The sequence below is a fragment of the Poecile atricapillus genome, chromosome 3, assembly GCF_030490865.1.
Source record: "Poecile atricapillus isolate bPoeAtr1 chromosome 3, bPoeAtr1.hap1, whole genome shotgun sequence".
Taxonomy (NCBI): Eukaryota; Metazoa; Chordata; class Aves; order Passeriformes; family Paridae; genus Poecile; species Poecile atricapillus.
The window spans coordinates 55829671-55849324 of record NC_081251.1 but is presented as its reverse complement, the minus strand read 5'-3'; the positions used below and the strand labels follow the sequence as shown (position 1 = coordinate 55849324).

The 19654-nt window shown below is 38.5% G+C and overlaps 1 protein-coding gene across 1 annotated transcript in view; it reads left to right on the top strand.

Annotated features, from left to right (window-relative positions):
- Positions 1-19654, top strand: part of LOC131577667 (uncharacterized) — a 60457-nt gene that overhangs the window by 643 nt on the left and 40160 nt on the right. The window contains exons 2-3 of the mRNA XM_058835708.1: positions 6645-6708; positions 14610-14775. Of these exons, the coding sequence (XP_058691691.1) occupies positions 6645-6708; positions 14610-14775 (230 nt within the window). The remainder of the gene's footprint in view (positions 1-6644; positions 6709-14609; positions 14776-19654) is intronic.

The following is a 19654-nucleotide window of genomic DNA, read 5'->3' as shown; positions in this document are numbered from 1 at the left end:
CATGTGCAGCTTATCTGCATTTGTAGAAGTATTGCAGGAGCATATATACCGCTTAAATTCAGTAGTAAAAGTAGTTTTGTTTGCTTTATATTGAGAAAGTCATTGTGAGACTACAAACAAACAAACTTGCCAGAAATCTAGGACAGTCTGTTGCTGTGACATTGGAGTCTTTAAAGCCAAATGATATAATTTCCCCCAGCTAGGTCAGTCCAAACATCAGATTTTAGGAAGTCTTTGAATTTTATTTTTCCTGCTGCTGTCCAAGAATGCAAGTTTATCCTTACACAGAGACACTTGGGCCAATCATCTTCTGAAATAAAATTATGAAAGAAATATTCATTCCATGACAGATTCCAAGGTTTGAAGTTTCTGTGGGATTTTTCTTCATTTTGTTTTATTTTTTTAAGTTATTTTCACACACAAGAAAATCAGCCTCACACAAGAGCTACACTCCACAGCTGGATCTGCTTCCAAGTCTCAGTCTGAAGGTGGGGTATGGACTTTGGGTATTTTTAGCCACAAAATATGTGAACTACAAAAGTATGTAAACTACACATATATTTGCCTGTTCTTTCAAAGGAATTCTCTTCATTGCAGTAAAAAAATATTGCCCACAGAAAGTTGGCAGAGTAGTAGTCCATGTCCCAGCAGATGCCTATGGAATGTTTCTGACTGCTCTGCATGCTAAAATGTGTGGCTTTATAAATAGTGTTAAAATATTCAACTCCAGTTAAAAAAAAAAAAAAAAAAAAAAGAGTTAAAAAAACATTCATTTCTTTCCCCCAAGGCACATGTAGTATGGACTATAAACAATACACTAATAAACCAGTCATTAACCAAATGCTTTTCTCATCAACTGTTTTAAAAATGTGACCAGAATGGTCTCAGGTCAAACAGGACCATTTGCTAATTAAAGCAGTATTTGGGAGGGTTCAATATGGTAATTAATCACCAATTTAATATCTATTTATGAGCACAAATTTCCTAGATTTAGGAAAGCACTTAGATGAACACATAAGCAAGTGTGTCTTCAATACAGGGTATAAATACAGTACTGTATTTTAGCTAAGTATCTGCACTTATTTTTTCTTATTAGCTAATTTTAACTGCTATTTTGCTTAACATATAAGCTTTTTGAATGGTTCTTGAAAACATGCTTAATTCTCTTAGACATGGAAAGCTCAAGGACAATTGAGATGGTTTGAGTATAGCCCAAAATGACCAATTTTGAGAGGTATTTTAATCAAATAGAATTTTAAGGTATGCTTAAAGCTAATAATGTTCTTATTTTTCTTTCCTAAGAAAAAGTTATTGTTCTATTAAAATGATTACACATACAGCTAATAAATTTTTTTCATTACTTTTGCATCTTTCAATTGATGATCTAAAAATATGTTTTAAAGGTGTGCCCATAAAGCAATCAAATATTCCTCTAACATGAATAACTACTTACCCTGAATTCTCAATTTTCTTAACAAGATGTACATTAAATTACCCTTTTCGTTGAAGATTTGTAGTGATTGAATCTGCATTTTCTCAAAATAGTTATTTGAAAGTAATCTACCTTTGCTCTTACTGCATGAACTTGCTTCATCACACCTCTTGATAGTCTAGGTCTGAAATCCAACCACTTCCTAAATTAAATGGTTTGCTGCAGTCGTACAGTATTTCTGTGCCTCGGTGGAATTTTTGTCCATCACATGCAATGGCCAGCTGTGAATGCCCATCCTCCAAGGCTTTTGTAGCTCATCTCTTCTTCCCCGCCACTCACCTCCTGTATGTCACCACTGGTACACATTTAGCTATTAACTCTGAGTCAAAAACCCTGCTTCAAAAAATGTTTCCTTTTTCCTTTCTCCAGCTTATTTCTCCTTAAGGTTTTTTTGTTTGTTTGTTTTTTTTTTCTCCCCACAACTTTGCATCCTGAATGGCTTAAGGTCAGCTTAAAGATTTCTAGTCTACTAAAACCAATACTTTTTAATCTTACTTCCAAAACCCTTTCCATTCAGACTTTCTGTGGCTGCTAAAACGATCCTTTTCCTTATAATCCAAACAATCTTTGATTCTTCTTTTGATATCTCTCCTCAGAATCTAACTATAAGTAAACAATCAGACACACATAAACCATTTTGTCCATCTTTCAAAGGGTACAAGTATCATTTATTGAAATTCAAAATTTTGCATAGCTCTGTCATGCTTATATTTTGAAAGTGTCTCCTTTAGTCTTGTGATTAATTTAATAGCTTACTTTTAAGTAAAATTATTCATAAAGTTTTTTTATGTCATCTTTAAAAAGATTTTACTACAACAGCAATTGTAATAATGCTATCATTATATAGCATTATATAGCCATCATTATTATTGTATTTATTATAATGTCATCACCCAAAAACATATAGCATTTCTAAACCCTTCCTCATAATTCCTTTTCTTCCTCACACATTTCCCATTATTATTACAATTATTATTATTATCATCTTTATCATCATTATCCTTAGCAGCAGCAGCAGCAGCATCTTTCACACAGTAAGTATTTCAAAATAAAAATTGCTGAAAGTTCAGTCATGTGCACCATTTTTCTTGTTTTTCAGCAAAGTTCTGGCAATATGTGCACACAAGAAAATACAAAAAATATATGAAACTCTTTGGCAGCCAGGTTTCAGTGGCTAGCATCTTTCTTTGGAGCTGTTTCCATGCCAAGAGGATCTGTGCTTGATGTGGGAACAGTTTTGTTGATTTCATAATGCTTCTTTGTTTTGGAGGGAAAATAAACACCTTTTGAACCAGCTTTAAAACATGTGTTGCAAGGACTTATGAAAGAAATAGATTTTTTTTATTGTCAGATTGAACAGGTCAAAAGGTGAAACTGCATCTGTGTTAGGCTCTGATTGATAGACTTTGCTGTAGAGTATCTGCCCGCTTGATTCCCCAGGGCTGTTCAGCTGAGAAAGTGTTGTATGATCAAACTTGCTCTCAGTGGCTTGGGTAACAGCAAGGGGAGTCAGGGCATGGACGGTAGCTCACTGCAATTTCATTTTTCATAGTTCATCTGGGGTTTTTTGGCTTTTTCCTAAGTCCCCATTTCCTGAGAGGAAAAATCCACAACTCAGTTTGGACCTAACCTTTCTTGAAATGAAAGCAAACTAAGTTTCATGTTACTTTTTGAGGGCACTTTTTCTATCTAAGGATATCAAAACAAAGTCAAGGGAGCTATTGCTACTTCTCTTATAATGGAAGTTGTTCTGAACTGAATGGGAGATTCACATTACTAGAGCTTCAGCATTCACTCTTCTGCAGTCCTAGTCCCACACATATAAAAGAAACCTTAACCAAGAGGTGATGCTTGTGATACAAAACTAAGTACAAACTTTACTGATGCTTGTGCCAGAAACAGAGCTTTCATCAGGTCCCCCTTCTGTGATTTTTTTTGCATGATTTTTAGCTCACCACAGTCACCCTATAGTGAGCATTCATCTATGTCATCTCTCTTTTCAAGTCTACTGAGTTTGATTTAAATTCACTGATGAGTTTAAATGTACATTTACTGAAATATCTGACAGAGATACACACAAGAAGATCTCCAAATCATTAGTGTGTCAGAGAAGAAACTGGACTAAGATATTAAGAAATTAAATATCCACCTCTCCCCTGCCCTAAAAATTGGGGCATAAACTGAGCAATCTTCCTCAAGAAGTCTTTCTTCTGAAAAAAATGCTCTGGTAAGTCCTGGATGCACAATTTGGGTTCTGGCACTGCTCATGGTTTGATGTCCCTTCAATCCAATTATGATAGTTATTAGTACCCAGTGTAGAATAACTCTAGGCAGATAAAATATGATCTTCAACAAATTACTTAAGACAATCACCAAATAAATTTATAGAGCATGATTGTCCCATACATATTTTTGCCATCATTTGGTGTCAAATATCAACATAAATAAATATAAACAGAGTGGTAGAAATATAATCACTTTTTAGAGATCATTAGCTGTTTTTAACCTCTACTTTGTATCTAGAGCAACAGATAAAAGGAATTCATTTACTATCTGAAAATGCTCAACCAGTTTAAATTCTGAGAAATTAAATTCTGAGAATTAACTTCTATGACCTGCATTTTTCTTTGACCTTTATTTCTCTTTGAGCGCTTGCTCTACCTCCATGTTCATCTTCTTTAGACTTGTGTTTTTTGTACAGGTATGAAAAAGTGGTATGCAGTTTAACCATAAGACTCTTGAAAAACAAGTCTGTAGGACATTGTTTGTTTGCCTCTGAAAGGTTCTCTTATTTTCCTCCATTATATAAATACTGAATAAAAAAATGAAAGTCTTGAAACACAGGCCCTGTCATAAAAGTTTAACCAGACAGGTGAAAGCTTGTAATAGTAGATCTCTTCAAAGAAGTTTCAGGTTTGGTTTGTCCAGGTTGTATAAACTGTAGAAAATAAAAATCTGCCTTTCCACAGTTTACGGGGTTGACAATATAAATTAATGTTTTACATTAGCAATTAAATGCATAAATTATCAAGATCAAAGTTAAACATGAAGCTTTGGCCTTTTGATGGCTTGATTTATTGGTCTGTTACTAGCTCTGCTTGAGCATCATTGTTTCCCTCATCTGTGAGCTTGCATTAACTGCTTATTGCAAAAACAGTGACTATATTTACTTTACATGTGGCCAGTGCAGTATGACCTGCTCACTGACTCTTGAATTTTGTTGTCCTAAAGGCAGGAAGAGAAAGAAGCATCCTTAACTCATAGTTAGTTCCACTTGGTACTCTATAAGCTGAATTTTGCCATTTCTCTGTTTTCTATTATCCATGCAGATGACTTGATATTATGATGGTTGCAACCTATGTATGCATCTGAATTAATATGGATTGCAGGTCAACAGAAGACAATTTGCAGAGCTATCTAATTGATGCTGAGGATCTGCCATCCCAAATCACACACATGCCAGGGATTTTCAGGCTTCAGTCTAACTATTGCCTGGCACCAGGTCTGACTTGTGCTGAAGAGTGCTAGCTGTCATCCCATTGTTCAGCTGTGGGAAAAAACAAGTTCATTAATCCTAAACCAGTTCCATTATGCAAACCAAAGCACAGGAAGCGAGTCGGACTCTCATACTCACCTCCAAAGTGCAGTCCTGTTTCAGTGGAATTCTAAAGTGGAGTGACAGGCTGCCTCAGAAAAAAGATCTGCCTAGACCAGTATCCTCTCCAGTAGAAGGTAGTAGCTATGGGGAAGGATGCAAGGAGCAGGATGAGCATGTGGTGATTCTTAATGAATATTAATGTCCACAAACCCAGATTCACTGAAATGATAAATCCTGAGTCAAGATTATGGAAAGGCCTCTCTGTGAGGGTTCACAGTTCCCAAGACTGATTTGATTTTCCACAATTTTTCTTATAACTGTGCAGTTATAAGAAAACTAACGGCAGCTCTGATAATACGTAAACACTCCAGATGTGCCCATTTGTAGAACATTAAAGCTTTCACTTTCACTTTTTTTCCTTTACATCAGTGTCTTCAAGCATTTCCAATGGTGCAGCCAAAGTGTCTCACACTGGATCTCTAGAAGGAAGCAGACCCAGGACTTACTGGTCATGTTGCTCCACTGTGTTAACAGAATAATATTTGGACCGGAATGTGCTGGAATGATGACTGTGGTCTTCAAGTCAGGCATGCCTCATCTCTTCCAAACAACATTCTTGTACAGATTAGAGGATAATCTGACAGGCAGGCCCAGCCAATTAAAACAGTAATTGAAATAGCTGAGAGTGTTTTATTTGGCAGAAACTGATTGTTCTGATTCATTTTTTAATGAACAAACAATCAGGGTCAATCATAATAGTTTGATTAATATAAGAAAACACTTTTCTGTTAAGATAGTTCCCCATCTTGTGTTTCTAAAATAAAAAATAGAAAAGACAGACAGAAAGAAAAGATTCCTTGGGCCCTTGGTGGGACATTATAAACATCAGTCAATGAATAAAATCCTGAAATGTTGATGAAACCACAAAAAGCAAAACAGTTCCCCTTTTGGCTAGAGGTAGGCAAAGGTATTTCAGATGCAAGGAAGGGGGAAACCTCAGGAAGCCCAGACTCATTAAAGGATTGAGGTTCATTTTCCTGAGTCTCAGAAACATTTAGGAAAACAACATTAAACAAAAAGCAAACTAAAACTTCCCCTGCAAATTCTATAACCTTATTGAGTCTTCTGCAGAAAGCCAAGGACTTTCTTTCATTCCACTTGCTTTTGACCAACCCCGTACTATAAAGAAAAAAACCAAGAAAAAGGAACCTAGTCCAAAAGTAAAATTTCAGTGAGGAAAGTAAATGTATTTTAAATAACTGGCACACATCACTAATTGACAGCTGCCTAGTGATTTACAGGAGGCAGCCTGTTAGCACTGGTACAGGGCCAAGTGGTACCCACATCACCGAGAACATCTCAGCAGCTGCTTGGGCATGGAGAGCTCAGACTCTCCTCCCTACTGTCACCAATTTAGGAAAGCACTGGTATTCATCAAAGTACTTAGGCCACATTCTTCATTTTAAGCATGTGCTTTCCTCAAAAGAGATGCATGTGAATGTGTGGTAGGGACTTAATCGTGTGCTAGAGTTTTTATGGAATTTCTCCTTCCAGGAATGGCATACATCTGAAGGCAATATGGGAAGTATTGACTGCCAAGACTGTGTCTTTTCTGTGGGTGAGTTGTGGATTTGAGTTCTCAGACCAGCCAATTTGGCACCTTGCAGGAGGAATTTAAAGATGTCAACTGTTTCCTGAAGATAACGTTTGAATAACAATACATGGTACTCAGTCAAGGGCTGAAATGATGCATTCAGGAATTCTGACAAGGAATACAAACACTGATCTGTGTAGTTTAGTCTGAGGTGAGGGTGGCTGAGGGAACCACCTTGTGTGTTGAATCCAGTAATTAAGTAACTTCAAGTATTTTCATTTTCATTAAGTATGTGTTAGGTTTACCAGTACTACACGAATGAGGGGGTAAATTGGGTTAGTCAGAGATGTCACTCCCAAATAGTGGAAATGTCTTTCTTCCCCTTACATTAATTAATAAAATTTGATGCACATTAAAGCCTGTCTTCTGGGGACTTACATTCCATGTTGTGAAAAGCCTTGTAGACTTTTCCCAGTGGTCCTGTCTGATTTCCTGATAGCAAGAATAAAACATACCTTGAAGTCCAAGTAGCAAGACTGCTTTTACAGTCCCACTGTTATAAAGGAGTTTTTGCAATTTAGCTGTAAAAAGGATTAATCACAGGGGTACTGAAAATGCTTATGATCTGATTCTGTCAGTGAGCTGGAGTGGCTGGTCTGGACCATGTTACATGCAGTGAAATGTTAGGTAACATGTCTGGCCAGCTATGAATCCTCTTCTCTTCTTCCTCACCAGTCATATTGTAGAATTTGTGGGAAAGTGTGAAATACATCTGCACCAACTTCCCATTCCACAGGGACAGTATATTCAGTATCGGTGAATCTGTCCAGTTAAGGATTTTGTTCAAATTAAGTCCAAGATTCTGGTGAGTTCCTCTTTAGAATAATTTGATGAGATTTGATAATGATAATGATTTTCACTTGCAGAAACTGCTGCTCCCACAGCCTTCATACAGTCCTGGTAAACCTAACAGGTACTTAACAAAAATGAAAATATTTGAAGGTACTTAATTTCTTCATCGCTTGTTGAGTCAAGAGTTCTCACAGCTGGAACACTCCAAGGCCATGTCACCATCTGCTCTAGGATTAATTCTCCACACTTGTCCCCTTCTGCGCCTTTGCTTCAGCTTATTCCAAAGCCTATTGCTATCTTTTCAAGATGACCAAAGGTCAAAAGTTCAAACACTGACAAATTATAGTGTATTGCAGAAAAGCTGTAAGAGGAGTGCAACCAAATGTCTTGACACCTTTATTTCCGTCTGTTTTCCTGGTGTAATAAACACAACAAGGATTATTAATATTCTAATTACTACTTAAAGACCACAAATACATGCTCTGACCGAATTAACACTGAGGTTTTGGATGTGAGAACCTTATTCTCTTTATGTAAACAAGGATGTATCATTGCGCAATCATTTTGTTGATATCTTATTATGATACAGAGACTGTTTTTCTGTGCTCAGGATGGCTTAATAGGATTACCTTATTATGAAAGAAATATTTATCCTCAAGTTCAAGAGGTGTTTATTAAAGACTCATGTGCTACACCACAGAATGACCTTTACCTCAGGATGTGTGTGCCCTGTGTCAGATATAGTTTGTACTGAAAATATCATCAGATTTGCCTCCATTTGAGAAAAAAGGCTTTTCTGGAGACAACGAAACATACAGCTTTCCCAGCTAGCTGTGCTTCTTAGATTGTACTTGAGAGAGCTGTATCATCTTTGAGATTTTTGTAGTAATATGATAAATACATTTTAAGATATAGCAAATTAGAAGTAATTTTATTAGCTTAAACCAGAATTGTTGCATATCGTATGATTTGAATCTGGCACGTGGAAAATAAACCTCATTAAAGAATTGTATTATGAAAGAATACTTTGTAATTTTTTAATACCTTTCATTTGAAGATCCAAACACACTTTCTAAACTTGTATTACCTTTCATAGCATGTTTGTGAATATCTAAAGCCTTTTTAATTCAAATAAAAAATGAGAAAAAAATGAGAGAGAGGGATGATAGATAGATAGATAGATAGATAGATAGATAGATAGATAGATAGATACATACATACATACATACATACATACATATGTAGACAGATGAAACAGCCTAGCTAGGGATCTTCTGCAATCTGTGAATGTGAGAATATTCAGTCTGAAAAAAAATCAAACTGTGGTCCCTATTTACCTGCTCTAAACAAAATTTAGTTATTATTTTCCTCATTGAATGATCACAAGCAACATGGGAAAACAGACTGATTGAATTTAGATTATGTCCAAAAGGAGAGATAAAAATCTAGATTTTATCATCATCACCATATGCTCTTGCAGTATTTTAAAACTATGAAGACAATTGAATTTCTAATAATACTCAGGAGCATGTGGTAGCATCATTGTGTAGAAAATTTTTAAACCAAAACTTTGTGGTAGGTTTCCAGTCTCTGAACCAATAACTGAATGCATATAAAGATTTTCTGCTGATTCAAAAATGCTGTTGTGAAGTGTAAGTTAAGCGTAAGTTGAGCCAGTGTAATATAATGGGACTGGGAACTCAAATTCTTCAGGCTACCTCTGCTGTCTGTAAACTACTCCTGTAAATATAAACATGTTTCTGCCCTCCCCCCATGTGTTTTTTGTAGATAATAATCAAGGAAACAGAAAACCAATTAAAAAGTCTTTTCAGCCTGCTATGTTTCCTGTTGCCCAATATCCTTCTTAAGGCTAGTAGTTAATTAACCATGAACTGATGCTGCACTATTTGTCTTTTTGGTAACATCTGATAAGATCTGAACAGCTTTCCCAGCAACTTAAATTTTTGCTGTCAGGAATCAGAGTGAGAGCTAAACTCTCCAAATAATGCTCTTTGTTTAAATTCTGCAAACACAAAAAGATGCTTCAGTAGGTTTGGTAAAAATTTTATGAAAGCCGGTTGTATATTTTTACAGTGAAAACAGTCATTCTGGCTGCTGAGCATATTATTACTGTCCTAGTGACTACTGGGTGCTAGGGAATCAGACAGAAATAATTCCCAGCTACTTCCAAGTATATTGCTCATCACTTTAATTGAGGAGCTTACAATGTCTCTCCATTGCTGTGTATATCTGAATTTTTGATCCATGTTTGCAGAAGTATGACAGTATGTCTAACAGAAGAGGGACTGTGTACACTCCTGCTAAAGCACCACATATTTTAGCAGACAACACAGCAGAGATACCTGAGATTTCTACGTGGTATTATTGACAGTTATGATGCTAGATTATAAACCCAGCTTCAATTTCACATATAGAAACTTCTAGAAAGAATTCTAGAAAGAACTCAAAGCATCAGATAAAGGTCTGCCACAAGTTAGGTGGCTTCTCCCAAATTTACTTAATGGAAAGTTGCAAAGAGATGATTCACAGTTATACTGCATCCCTGAGACTGCTGCCTGCACAGCTTGCTTTCACAGGGAAGCTGTCTTGCACGTACTTACAGCCAAAAGGAGAATTATTATTCTCCAATTTACTTGCTTTGTGTGTGTTGCCCATCTTTTAACTCATCATGTCCTATCATGAAGAGACCATTTGTTACACAGTGTATTTCATGAGAGCTATTTCTGTCACCCTACACAAAGAAGGTACCATGGCTGTGGTTCCCAGAGTCCATCTGTCTTTCCCAGGAGCAAGAAATAACTTCACTTGTAAGTTGCATTTTAAAAGCAGGTGCAGAGTACTAAAGGAAACAAACTGAAGGAAGGGAAAAAATGGAATGAAAAATGTTGGTCTAGGGAGTGGGGGCCAGAGGCAAGGAGGCAGCAGGGAAGGCACAGAGGCTGTCTTTGTCTGATAAAAGTTGTAAAGGCCAGCTTATTCCAGTTGTTGAACCCACCGTTGCCAAGCTGTGAAATGAATGTATAAAAACCTTCAAAACTTCTTCATTAAACTAAACAAATACCAGATACCAGGAGAGAATCTCTTCTGTTTGGTTTTCAGCTGCTGCCTGGTGTCCCCATATTATCTTATGATGCTATATGGTATCCAGATACTTGACGCATTACTCAAGTAGACTCCCAGGCTCATGTGCTATTGTCTCCCACAGCTTCAATCAGACAGATGGTTTGACCCAGATGGCTTACTTCTAAAAAGAAGTCATAATTCAATGATTCAATCTATTTTCTAGTGACTAGGAAAGTCCACATTAGGATGCATCATTTGATGGCAAGCTCTACTTATGTCTATGTGTACTAAGATAAAATTGAGTAAGCCATATGTATAAATGAACTAATGGGAAGGTTTACTCCACAGCTCCCCACCATCCTGCTCCTCCCTCAGCTGAATTCGGAGCCTGGCCAGTGACTCTCATCTGGAGATGAGAGCCTCAATTTCCTCCCTGCAGGGGGTGTAGGGCTTACAGTAGGAAACAATATGTTTCTCATCCTCATACTGGCACGAAAACATGAATGGAGCACTCACTAGATACTGGTCTTGTTTTCACAGTTTCTGATGCAGTCTCAGGAAATGTATGTGTCATAAGGACTCTGAAAAGCTGTGCTTTAATAATGCTTGTAATCATTAACCAGTTTCATGGATGCAGTCCTATCAATTGCTCCACTGTGGCATCGACTGGTTGCTCCTAAAGAATGCCCATATCTCCCATTCACTAATATTTTAAGGAAGATCGTCCTGGATCCTTGTTCATCCTTGGATCTTGAGGAAAAAAATCACTGAACTCTTTGTTCTTTTAGCTTGTATCTCTTCTGCACTTCCTTCAAACATGGATTTCCCTCTTCTCTTTGGGGAAATCCCTGAACTACATCTCTCTTCATTTCATATAAGTCATTTAACTTCACTATAGAAGTTAAATGACATGCCTAAAATTTCACAGGTTTCTAAGTAAAAAAAATCCATACTGAAATTTAATGAATGCATGTTTACAGAAGTATATTAACTATTTATGCCTTTTATGAGATATATGACTTGACAAGTCTTCTGAAGTTCCCTTAATTAATGCAGTGCTCAACAAAGCATGCGCAACCAATATGTGCAATATCCCATGTGCGTTATAAATCTGATTATTTGTCCCTACTTGTGCTTGCTGACTCTTACTCTGTTGCTCTGTGTGTCCAGCTTTGCTCCATCTTCTCTCCAACCACCCTTTAAGTAATTGTAGATGTCAGTCAGACACTTCTGAACCCTTTGTCTTTTAGGCTGAGCAAATGCATCTCCTTCAGCCTCTCTTTGCGCATTAAGTGGTCCAGGCCACTGACTACTTTGGTAAACCTCTGCTGGCCTCTCCAGCATGTTCATGTCTTGTACTGTGGAGACCAAAACTAGACTCTGTACTCCAGATACAGTCACACAAATGTCATGGGCAAATAATCACTTCTCTTAACTTGCTGCTCTGACCTTAAACAGCCACCAAAAGACCAGGTTCTGTTGATCCCTCACCCTTTCTTTTCACTTGACTTCTTCCTGTGCTGCTGTTAGTATGTGGGTGCATGTGAACAAGATCACATCCTACTCTTTGGTTTATTTTCTGTAGACATCATTAATAGATATCAAGTGGTTTTCACCCCTCTAATTGCTGACTGGTCTCCCTTTCTTCAGGGGATCAGCTTGCCTGAAAAACACAGCATGAAGTGTGACAGAGCATGAGATGCAAAGCAGAAGAGTACAGATGTGTAACACAATGATTCATGAAGAAGCAAAGTGAAAAGTACCAATATTTATTCCCACCGGACTAATTCCCTTTTATAAAAGTATCACTGTTTTGGGCACATTTAGCCACAAAGAGGAATAGGGGCTGGTCCAGACTTCTCACCTCAGAAAGAAAGGAGAATTGTCTCTGACTTCAACATTAATAAGTCCACAGATCCTTTGCCAAACCATACAGTGAATAGGGAGTAAAATGTGTCGCAGCCACTGCTGTGTAATGCACAGCTGACATTAACATCCCTTAGTGTAATGATCATAAACCATCCTCTGCATGGATTAAAAAGTCCTTTTGCAACTTCAAGACATAAAAAAGAAAAAGAGCTATATACTCTGCTTCTCCTAGGGAGAAAAATTAATACAGGTAGGAAATAAGGTAGGCTTTAAGCTCTAGAAAACCTGCCAGATTTTTGGAACAACCAAAGAGTTTCAGCTGCTCCCCAAACTCTGGAATCTGTCTTGGAGAAAGGAATTTGCAGAGCCTGAAAGAAGAGGCAATGCCACACTGCCTGCCCCTAGCAAGGAGTGCTGGAGGGGCTCCACAAAATAACTTTTATGTTGGGGAACAATTATTTTGTACTCAGACAGAAATTGTCTCATTTAAATAACATTTTTCTTACATTACTTTCTCAAGGCCTAAGGCTTGCTCTTCCAAAAAATGAGATTTTTGGCAGCCCCAGAGCTTTTCTCGTATTTCTGTCTGTCCTACTCATACTATAAACAGTATTCTTACAAAATAATTTCTAGACTACAGTTTCTTCATCAGTGCAGTGGAGAAGGAAGGAAAAAAACCACTATATTTTATGTAACTTAGCAGCTGCAGACAGTTACTTGGTTGTGCTGTACAAGTCTACCTTTTGTTAGTCAAATAATCCAGTTCTGTGGGATGGGATTGTACAGATGTCAGATGAGATGTTTGAATAGCCACTTTTGGCTATAAAACAATTATTATTTCAGTAACATTAACAATACTATTAAATGCAAATTCAAAGTGTCTGTATGCACCCTTTAAAGTTTTTCTATTGTATTGGAGTCACTCATCATGGTGTACATATTTTATTGTTTTGGGAAAAATTCAGTCTTCTTAGAGGCTGGAAGAGACTGTAGATGATAACATATACTAATAAGAATCCACTAGCAACAAAACTACATTGTATGTAACTGTGGGAAAAAAACTTTATAATTCTGCATTTAACTTCAAAAGTAAATACCAGTCTCTGTTCACTACTATATTCTGTTTGCATCTCACAGACAAAAAAAAAAAAAAAATATTGGTTAGGTCAACAATATTCCCTTTACTTTTATACCTGTACATTTGTGAGTAGCTGACCTGCCTAAACAGGGATTTTGGTTGAATCTGTGAGGGGTTTTGGCAACAGTGATTTTATTAATTCATTTAGAACATTTGAATATTTTTGCCCTGCACAGATTTCCAGGGATATATTGGATAGGTACTGAATGCAGGGAATGTAAACTGCCCCTCCTTCTGGCCAGGGATGGTGACTGACGATTTAGCAGTCCTGTGATGCGTTAAAGCATCTCGAGCAGTAGTAACCCTCCAGGAGACTTCAAAACAGAACACAGTCATTCCACCTCCTGTCTTGAGCCACAGCTCCAGCAGAACCATGAATCAGACCAATGCCCTAAGCACCATAGCAAGTCCTCAGTCATTTCCAATTAAAATAAAATAAAATAAAGAGAGGTCTGCCAAGGTCCTTTGAACTTTCTGGGGAAAAAGAAAAATGGTCATGCAAGCTGAAGCAATTAGAGGAGTTGTGAATGGCTCCATCAAACAGATGACTAGAGGAACATAGTCTTTCCCTATAGGTACTATAAATAATATTTTCATCTTTTATATGTTCTATAAACAATTTCAAATGCAGTAGAGTTAGTAGGGATGAAGGGAAATACAAGAAGTGAGCAGGGTGGGAGAGCAGGGTGAGGGAGGATATGAAAGACGAGCTGTCTGAAATATGAAGATCATAAGTACTAGCATGTCTGGTTATTTGAGTGTCCCTAGCAGTCAAATAATGAGCCTTCTTCATGTTTTGCCTTTCTGGACTTGGCTTGCTTAGACAAATTTGTAGGCATTAGGGTCTGTCTGGAGTTAGTTCCAAGATCTCTTTTTTTTTCCTTAACATTTTGCAGCTGAGACAGCCTTGTGAAAAAGACGCTTTGAAGAGAAACATTACCAAATATGTCTTTTCTCCTGCCCATATCTTCTGTTTCCACAGGAAAAGGACGCAGGCACAGGCAGCCCAATGGAAACACAGGAACATTCACCGTCACTGGGGGAGGAGGGCAAGTCCTGCCTGCAGCCCTGCTCAGAGAGGAAGCAGCTGAAAGTCAACGTCTTAAACATCAGTAAAGGGGATGCTGACAACTCGACTTTTCTGCCAGGTCTGTAAAGGTTTTACTCAGCGCTTCCACCACCTCCAGCCGCCCTTGGCCACTCCTGACTGACCACCATAGATGATTGTTTTGCTTTCCTCAGCTGCTCTTTGCAAAGTGCAGACAGCAGGGTCTGTCTATTTTTGTCAGGGACACCACTCACACAGGCAGGATAACTGAACCCTGTGCTATGAAATGCTTCCTGCCAGAACTTCAGCTGCAAAAGCAGCTACATAACCTGCTCACTTCTCTGTTTCCAAAGACTTTAGGTAATCACAGAATGAGAGTGGAAGAGAGCTGCTTGTTCCTTTCTACTGTTACTTCTTTTCTGATACAAAATGTTATTAATAGCACCTGCATTGTGAAAGCTTTAAGGAGGCTGGTCACTGTGCTAGGATTGTAAAAAACAAAACCAGTTTCTCACCCCAGATGTTTTTCTGTTATATTCATTGATGTCCCTTCTACTATTATCTCAATTTATTTTCCCCCAAAAAGTCCTAGCCTCTGCAGTCACAATTACTCAAAAGTCCTGTTACATGTACTGAAACTCCTCTCCCTTTTCCCCAAAATATTACTGTGAGCTTTAACACAAGCAAAATCAAACTACTTAAGTAACCATTGTTATTCCTCCACCATTCTTCCCTGCTACTCTCCAACCACTTTTATTCTGCAAGCTGTGACAGTCATACCAGACTTCAGACCATACAGACTACATTTCATCTAGACATACATAAAGGACAGTTTCTTGTCTGAATCTCCCTTTTCTGAATGAATAGGCAACTGCTGCCAGGGAAAATCTCCTAAGGCTTATCACTGCTTCCTTCTCCTTCTGGGAGGAACTCATTCTGCTTCCTTGCTTCTAACCAGCTTTCACAGAACTTAAATACTTAAACTTTGTGGCAAGTCAGGTTGAAATTTGTGAATGCATTCAAAAGATGCCAGATTTGGTCAAATAAATAGACCATGTCAAAATTCTGATATGCTATTTTCATTAGGAAAACAAACAAAAATATTTCTAGACTGTTCTTGCAGGTAGAGAGAAAATATTCAAGCTCTGGCTACTCAATTTCAGACTAGGAACAAACCCAAATTATTACAGTAGCAGGTTTCTCTAAACATTCTTATTTCAAATTTCATTTTGAGCAGAAATTTTTGCTCAGCTTTGTGTACCGCCTTCTTGTGGATTTGTATTAAAATATAATTCAAATCAAGTAACACTTGTGAAATCTTGTTCTCCATGAGGAGCTGGAATGACATTACATTTTGACAAGCCAAAAAGTTGAGTCAGGATGGAATATGGAATCAGCAGATGGCAACTTTATTTTGTAGTTAACAGGTGAAGCTGCAGATAGGATTGGGACCAATAAAGAGCAAAGAATTCGGAATATAGTTATGTATAACAATAACCTTGGCCTTGCTTTTGAAGGCAGTAGGCAGTCTCTGTGCAAATTTTCTGGCAGTAGCAGTATGTGGCTAAGATTTATGATGTTTCTCATTTAGTGATGGCAGACTAGCAAAGAGATAAATCACAGGTGACCTACTGGTAAGCCATTAGATCTTAGGTTATGACTTGTATGAAAGCTAAGATTAGATGTAAGGCAGTTTTTAAATTGTAGGGAGTTATCACGATAGTTTTGATTTGTTTTAATAAATGCCTGCTGCCCACAACTATCTTAGGTTAGGTAAGAACTAGAAGGAAGCAAAGAGCTGAGAGTCACTTTATAGCTAGTGAAGTAGCTGGGCTAGATCCTAAACCATGCCAGACTTGGTTCAGGATTTTGGCCACTGGATTACTTTGGGATGGGACAGAGGATGAATACAATGCACAGTGTACAGTCCAGGTTTGGTAAATTAAGGAGTTACAGCTGTGATTGAGTCAATTCAGTGTTTTGGGTGGAACAGGGAAGCAACCTTTCTTTGGCATGAGAGGAGAGGCCATTAGGAAGTCTTGCACTAAAAAGAAGCTTGGAGACAACAGACTGTACCTGATTTTTCTCAGATCTATCTGGCAGGGTTGAAAGTGCAGCTTGTGGCTGGACCCAGCCCAGCATCTGCTTTCAGGCCAAGGGGTGACCACAGGCAAGCAAAAGTAAGGTGAGATAGCATTGCCACAGGCACAGGCTGGTGTGGAGGATTCCAGGCAAGGCAATAGCTGGAGCTGGCAGGCAGTGCTGTCAGAGGGCAGCTCAGGGCTGTCAGGTCAGCAAAGAGCTTAGTGCCAGAGCCACCATCAAAGCTGACTTGTGCAGGCCAAGGAGAACTCCGAAGGGCAGAGATCCTGGAGCCTGACTGGGACCTGGCGTGGCAGGTGCTTCACACAAGGTATAAGGCTGCAGTGGAAGGCCACAGCAAATAATATAAGGCTCAAGGCTGAGTGGAAGATTTTCTCTCAACTACAGGCACTGGGTGGATTACAATTATATTGGCATGTGGTTTTGTTTTGTTTCCTAAAATAACATGAGGCAGTAGGTGTCTGTGAGCAAGGGTGCATTAGGAGTCAGTCAGTGTCTCAGTGATAGTGTTCAGGCAGTCTGGAGCTAGGCTTAAGACTAAGTAAATCAGTAAATCAATCTGTGAACTACACCCCTCCAAATATTCAGCTCTATCTTTTATGTTATTGTTTACCAATCCTCAATGCAAACTCAAGCCACATTTATACCGATACCTTAAACTATTTATCTTCCTGAACTCCAACTCATTCAAATTTGTTCAGAGGAAATAATCAGAATTTCATTCAGTGTTATCTTTTGGCTTCAGTCCTACTTCAATTCACAGGTTCCAGCTTATATGAAGAGCTCTGAAAAGCTAGTGTCCAGTGTGCATGAGTACTAGTTACCATCTGAAGCTAAGTCTGAAGAATATGTTGTTAAGGTCTTCATGCCAAACAGTGCCATGGGTAAGTTTCATGCCAGACAGCCTGGCCAATATCATTAAAACAAAGATAGAAATTATATTTCTCCACTGAACACCTGCAATTACTTTATTGAATTCCTGTAGCTGCACATTATTCTTCAGCATAACAGAGAAAAGCACAGAGACTCGATTGCACCAGCCCATATGAGGTGCAACAAGAGGTGCCTCACAGAGACTCTCGGGGACTGTCCTGAGGAGAGAGATCATGTCTGCACCTCAGGAAACACTGAGGTTGCTGCATGGCTTCACCTGAACAGCAGCTCATGAAATGCCACAAGCTTCTGTGATGTTTTCATTAACAGCAATAAATAAAATGACTAAAATAGCGGAAAATAAAATTAGGAGTGGAAAGAGATATGCTTTTTCAACAAAAAAAAAAACCATAGGGGCAAAAAGAGGAGAGACACATTTGGACTTTCAGATTTAATATTCCCTTTGGCCTTTCAGCTAAAGCATATGGGGGAAATGACTTGTTGGTTTTGTGCTAACTTTAATCATGAAATAACTCTTCATAATTTCTAACCAATATTCTTTCCCTTTGGAGTAACAATCAAATAATGCATAATACTCCCTGTTTACTTCCTGAGGAGACGAATAACAACTCCCTCCTGTTATGACTGAGTACAGATCCAACCCCTCCTGCGAGTCCCCTGTGTCAGTCACCCCCCTCTTCCCACAAAGCCCTTGTGCCTACAGGGGTAATTACAACCATTCTGAATTTTTGATCTCTTGGCTTTTTTTTTGTTTGTTTGTTTTTTTGCTTCTTTCCTGCTCCCATTCCACTCCCCAGCCTTGTAATTCTCTGCAGGCTCTGAACAATGGATTAGCTGTTCCCTCCAGTAAAGTTTTCCAGAAATAGTTTTTAGAGTTTTGCCATATGTTTATCTTTCTTAATACTCTAGTGAGTAGCCCCCTCATGACTCACGGGCAAACAAAGGTCTTGAATGGTTTGTTTATTCTTCTCAGCTAGATGGCATTGCCTGGAGCTTGCCATGAGGGCAGCAGAGGAGATCTAAGGAGGTGCATACTGTTGCACATATTTCATTACAAGCAGCATCATATTTGCCCTGGCCCAGACTGCTATGAATCAGAATGAAGGCTGGAAAATCTGGCTGCCCTCAGGTAGTCCCACTCTGACATTGTCCAATGTGCCAGTGTGCTTCTACATGTACACCCATTCCCAAATGGACCTACTGGGGGGAGAAGCAGAGGAGGGGTGGAGAGGAAGTCACTCTAAATAACCCAGATTCTGACCTTCTCCCACTAGGCTGTCTCCCATTTCCGACACAATCATTGAATAACCCTTGCCTGTCAGTGGTAATGTGTATTTTGGCTCACAAAAACTAAGTCAAGAACAGTACTGGAGCCCAAGAATTCAGTGTTAGATAAATAAACAAGTTTACTACTCCTGACAAAGACAAAAACACAACAGCCAGTCACAGAATGAAATGCCCTGCAAAAACAAATGTGCCCAGAAGACCTGAGCTACAGAGATAAGCAATACTCTTCTGAGTGCTGAATGTAAGACTAGGTCTCATGGCCAGAGATGGGTGTGCAAAACCATGCAAAAAATTCAGATATAAAACCTTAAATCACTGCAGAGATTGGAGAAGAATTGATGAAGTTATTACTCAGCTGCCCATCCCCTCAAGGAAAAGGTTCAAGGTGAAAAAAGCTAAATGTGATCCAAGTAGATACCTAAGCAATCCGCTTTCTTGCACTTTTAAACACTCTGTGGTCTCTAAGTTGACTGTGCTGGTCTGGCAGCTCTAATTAGGAACATCTGCAAGCTCTTGCTTTTATAGAGAAGGTGTTGGAGGTTGGGCATAGGATGCTATTTAGAGGTCTTCTTTTAGGGTTCAGAAACTTGAGACCCATACATCTAGTTCAGGCACACCATGGCATGGATTAGGGTCATCAGTTAGGATGGAAAAGTGACAGGCATTGTGTGATATTTTTGACAGTCTCCTCATAA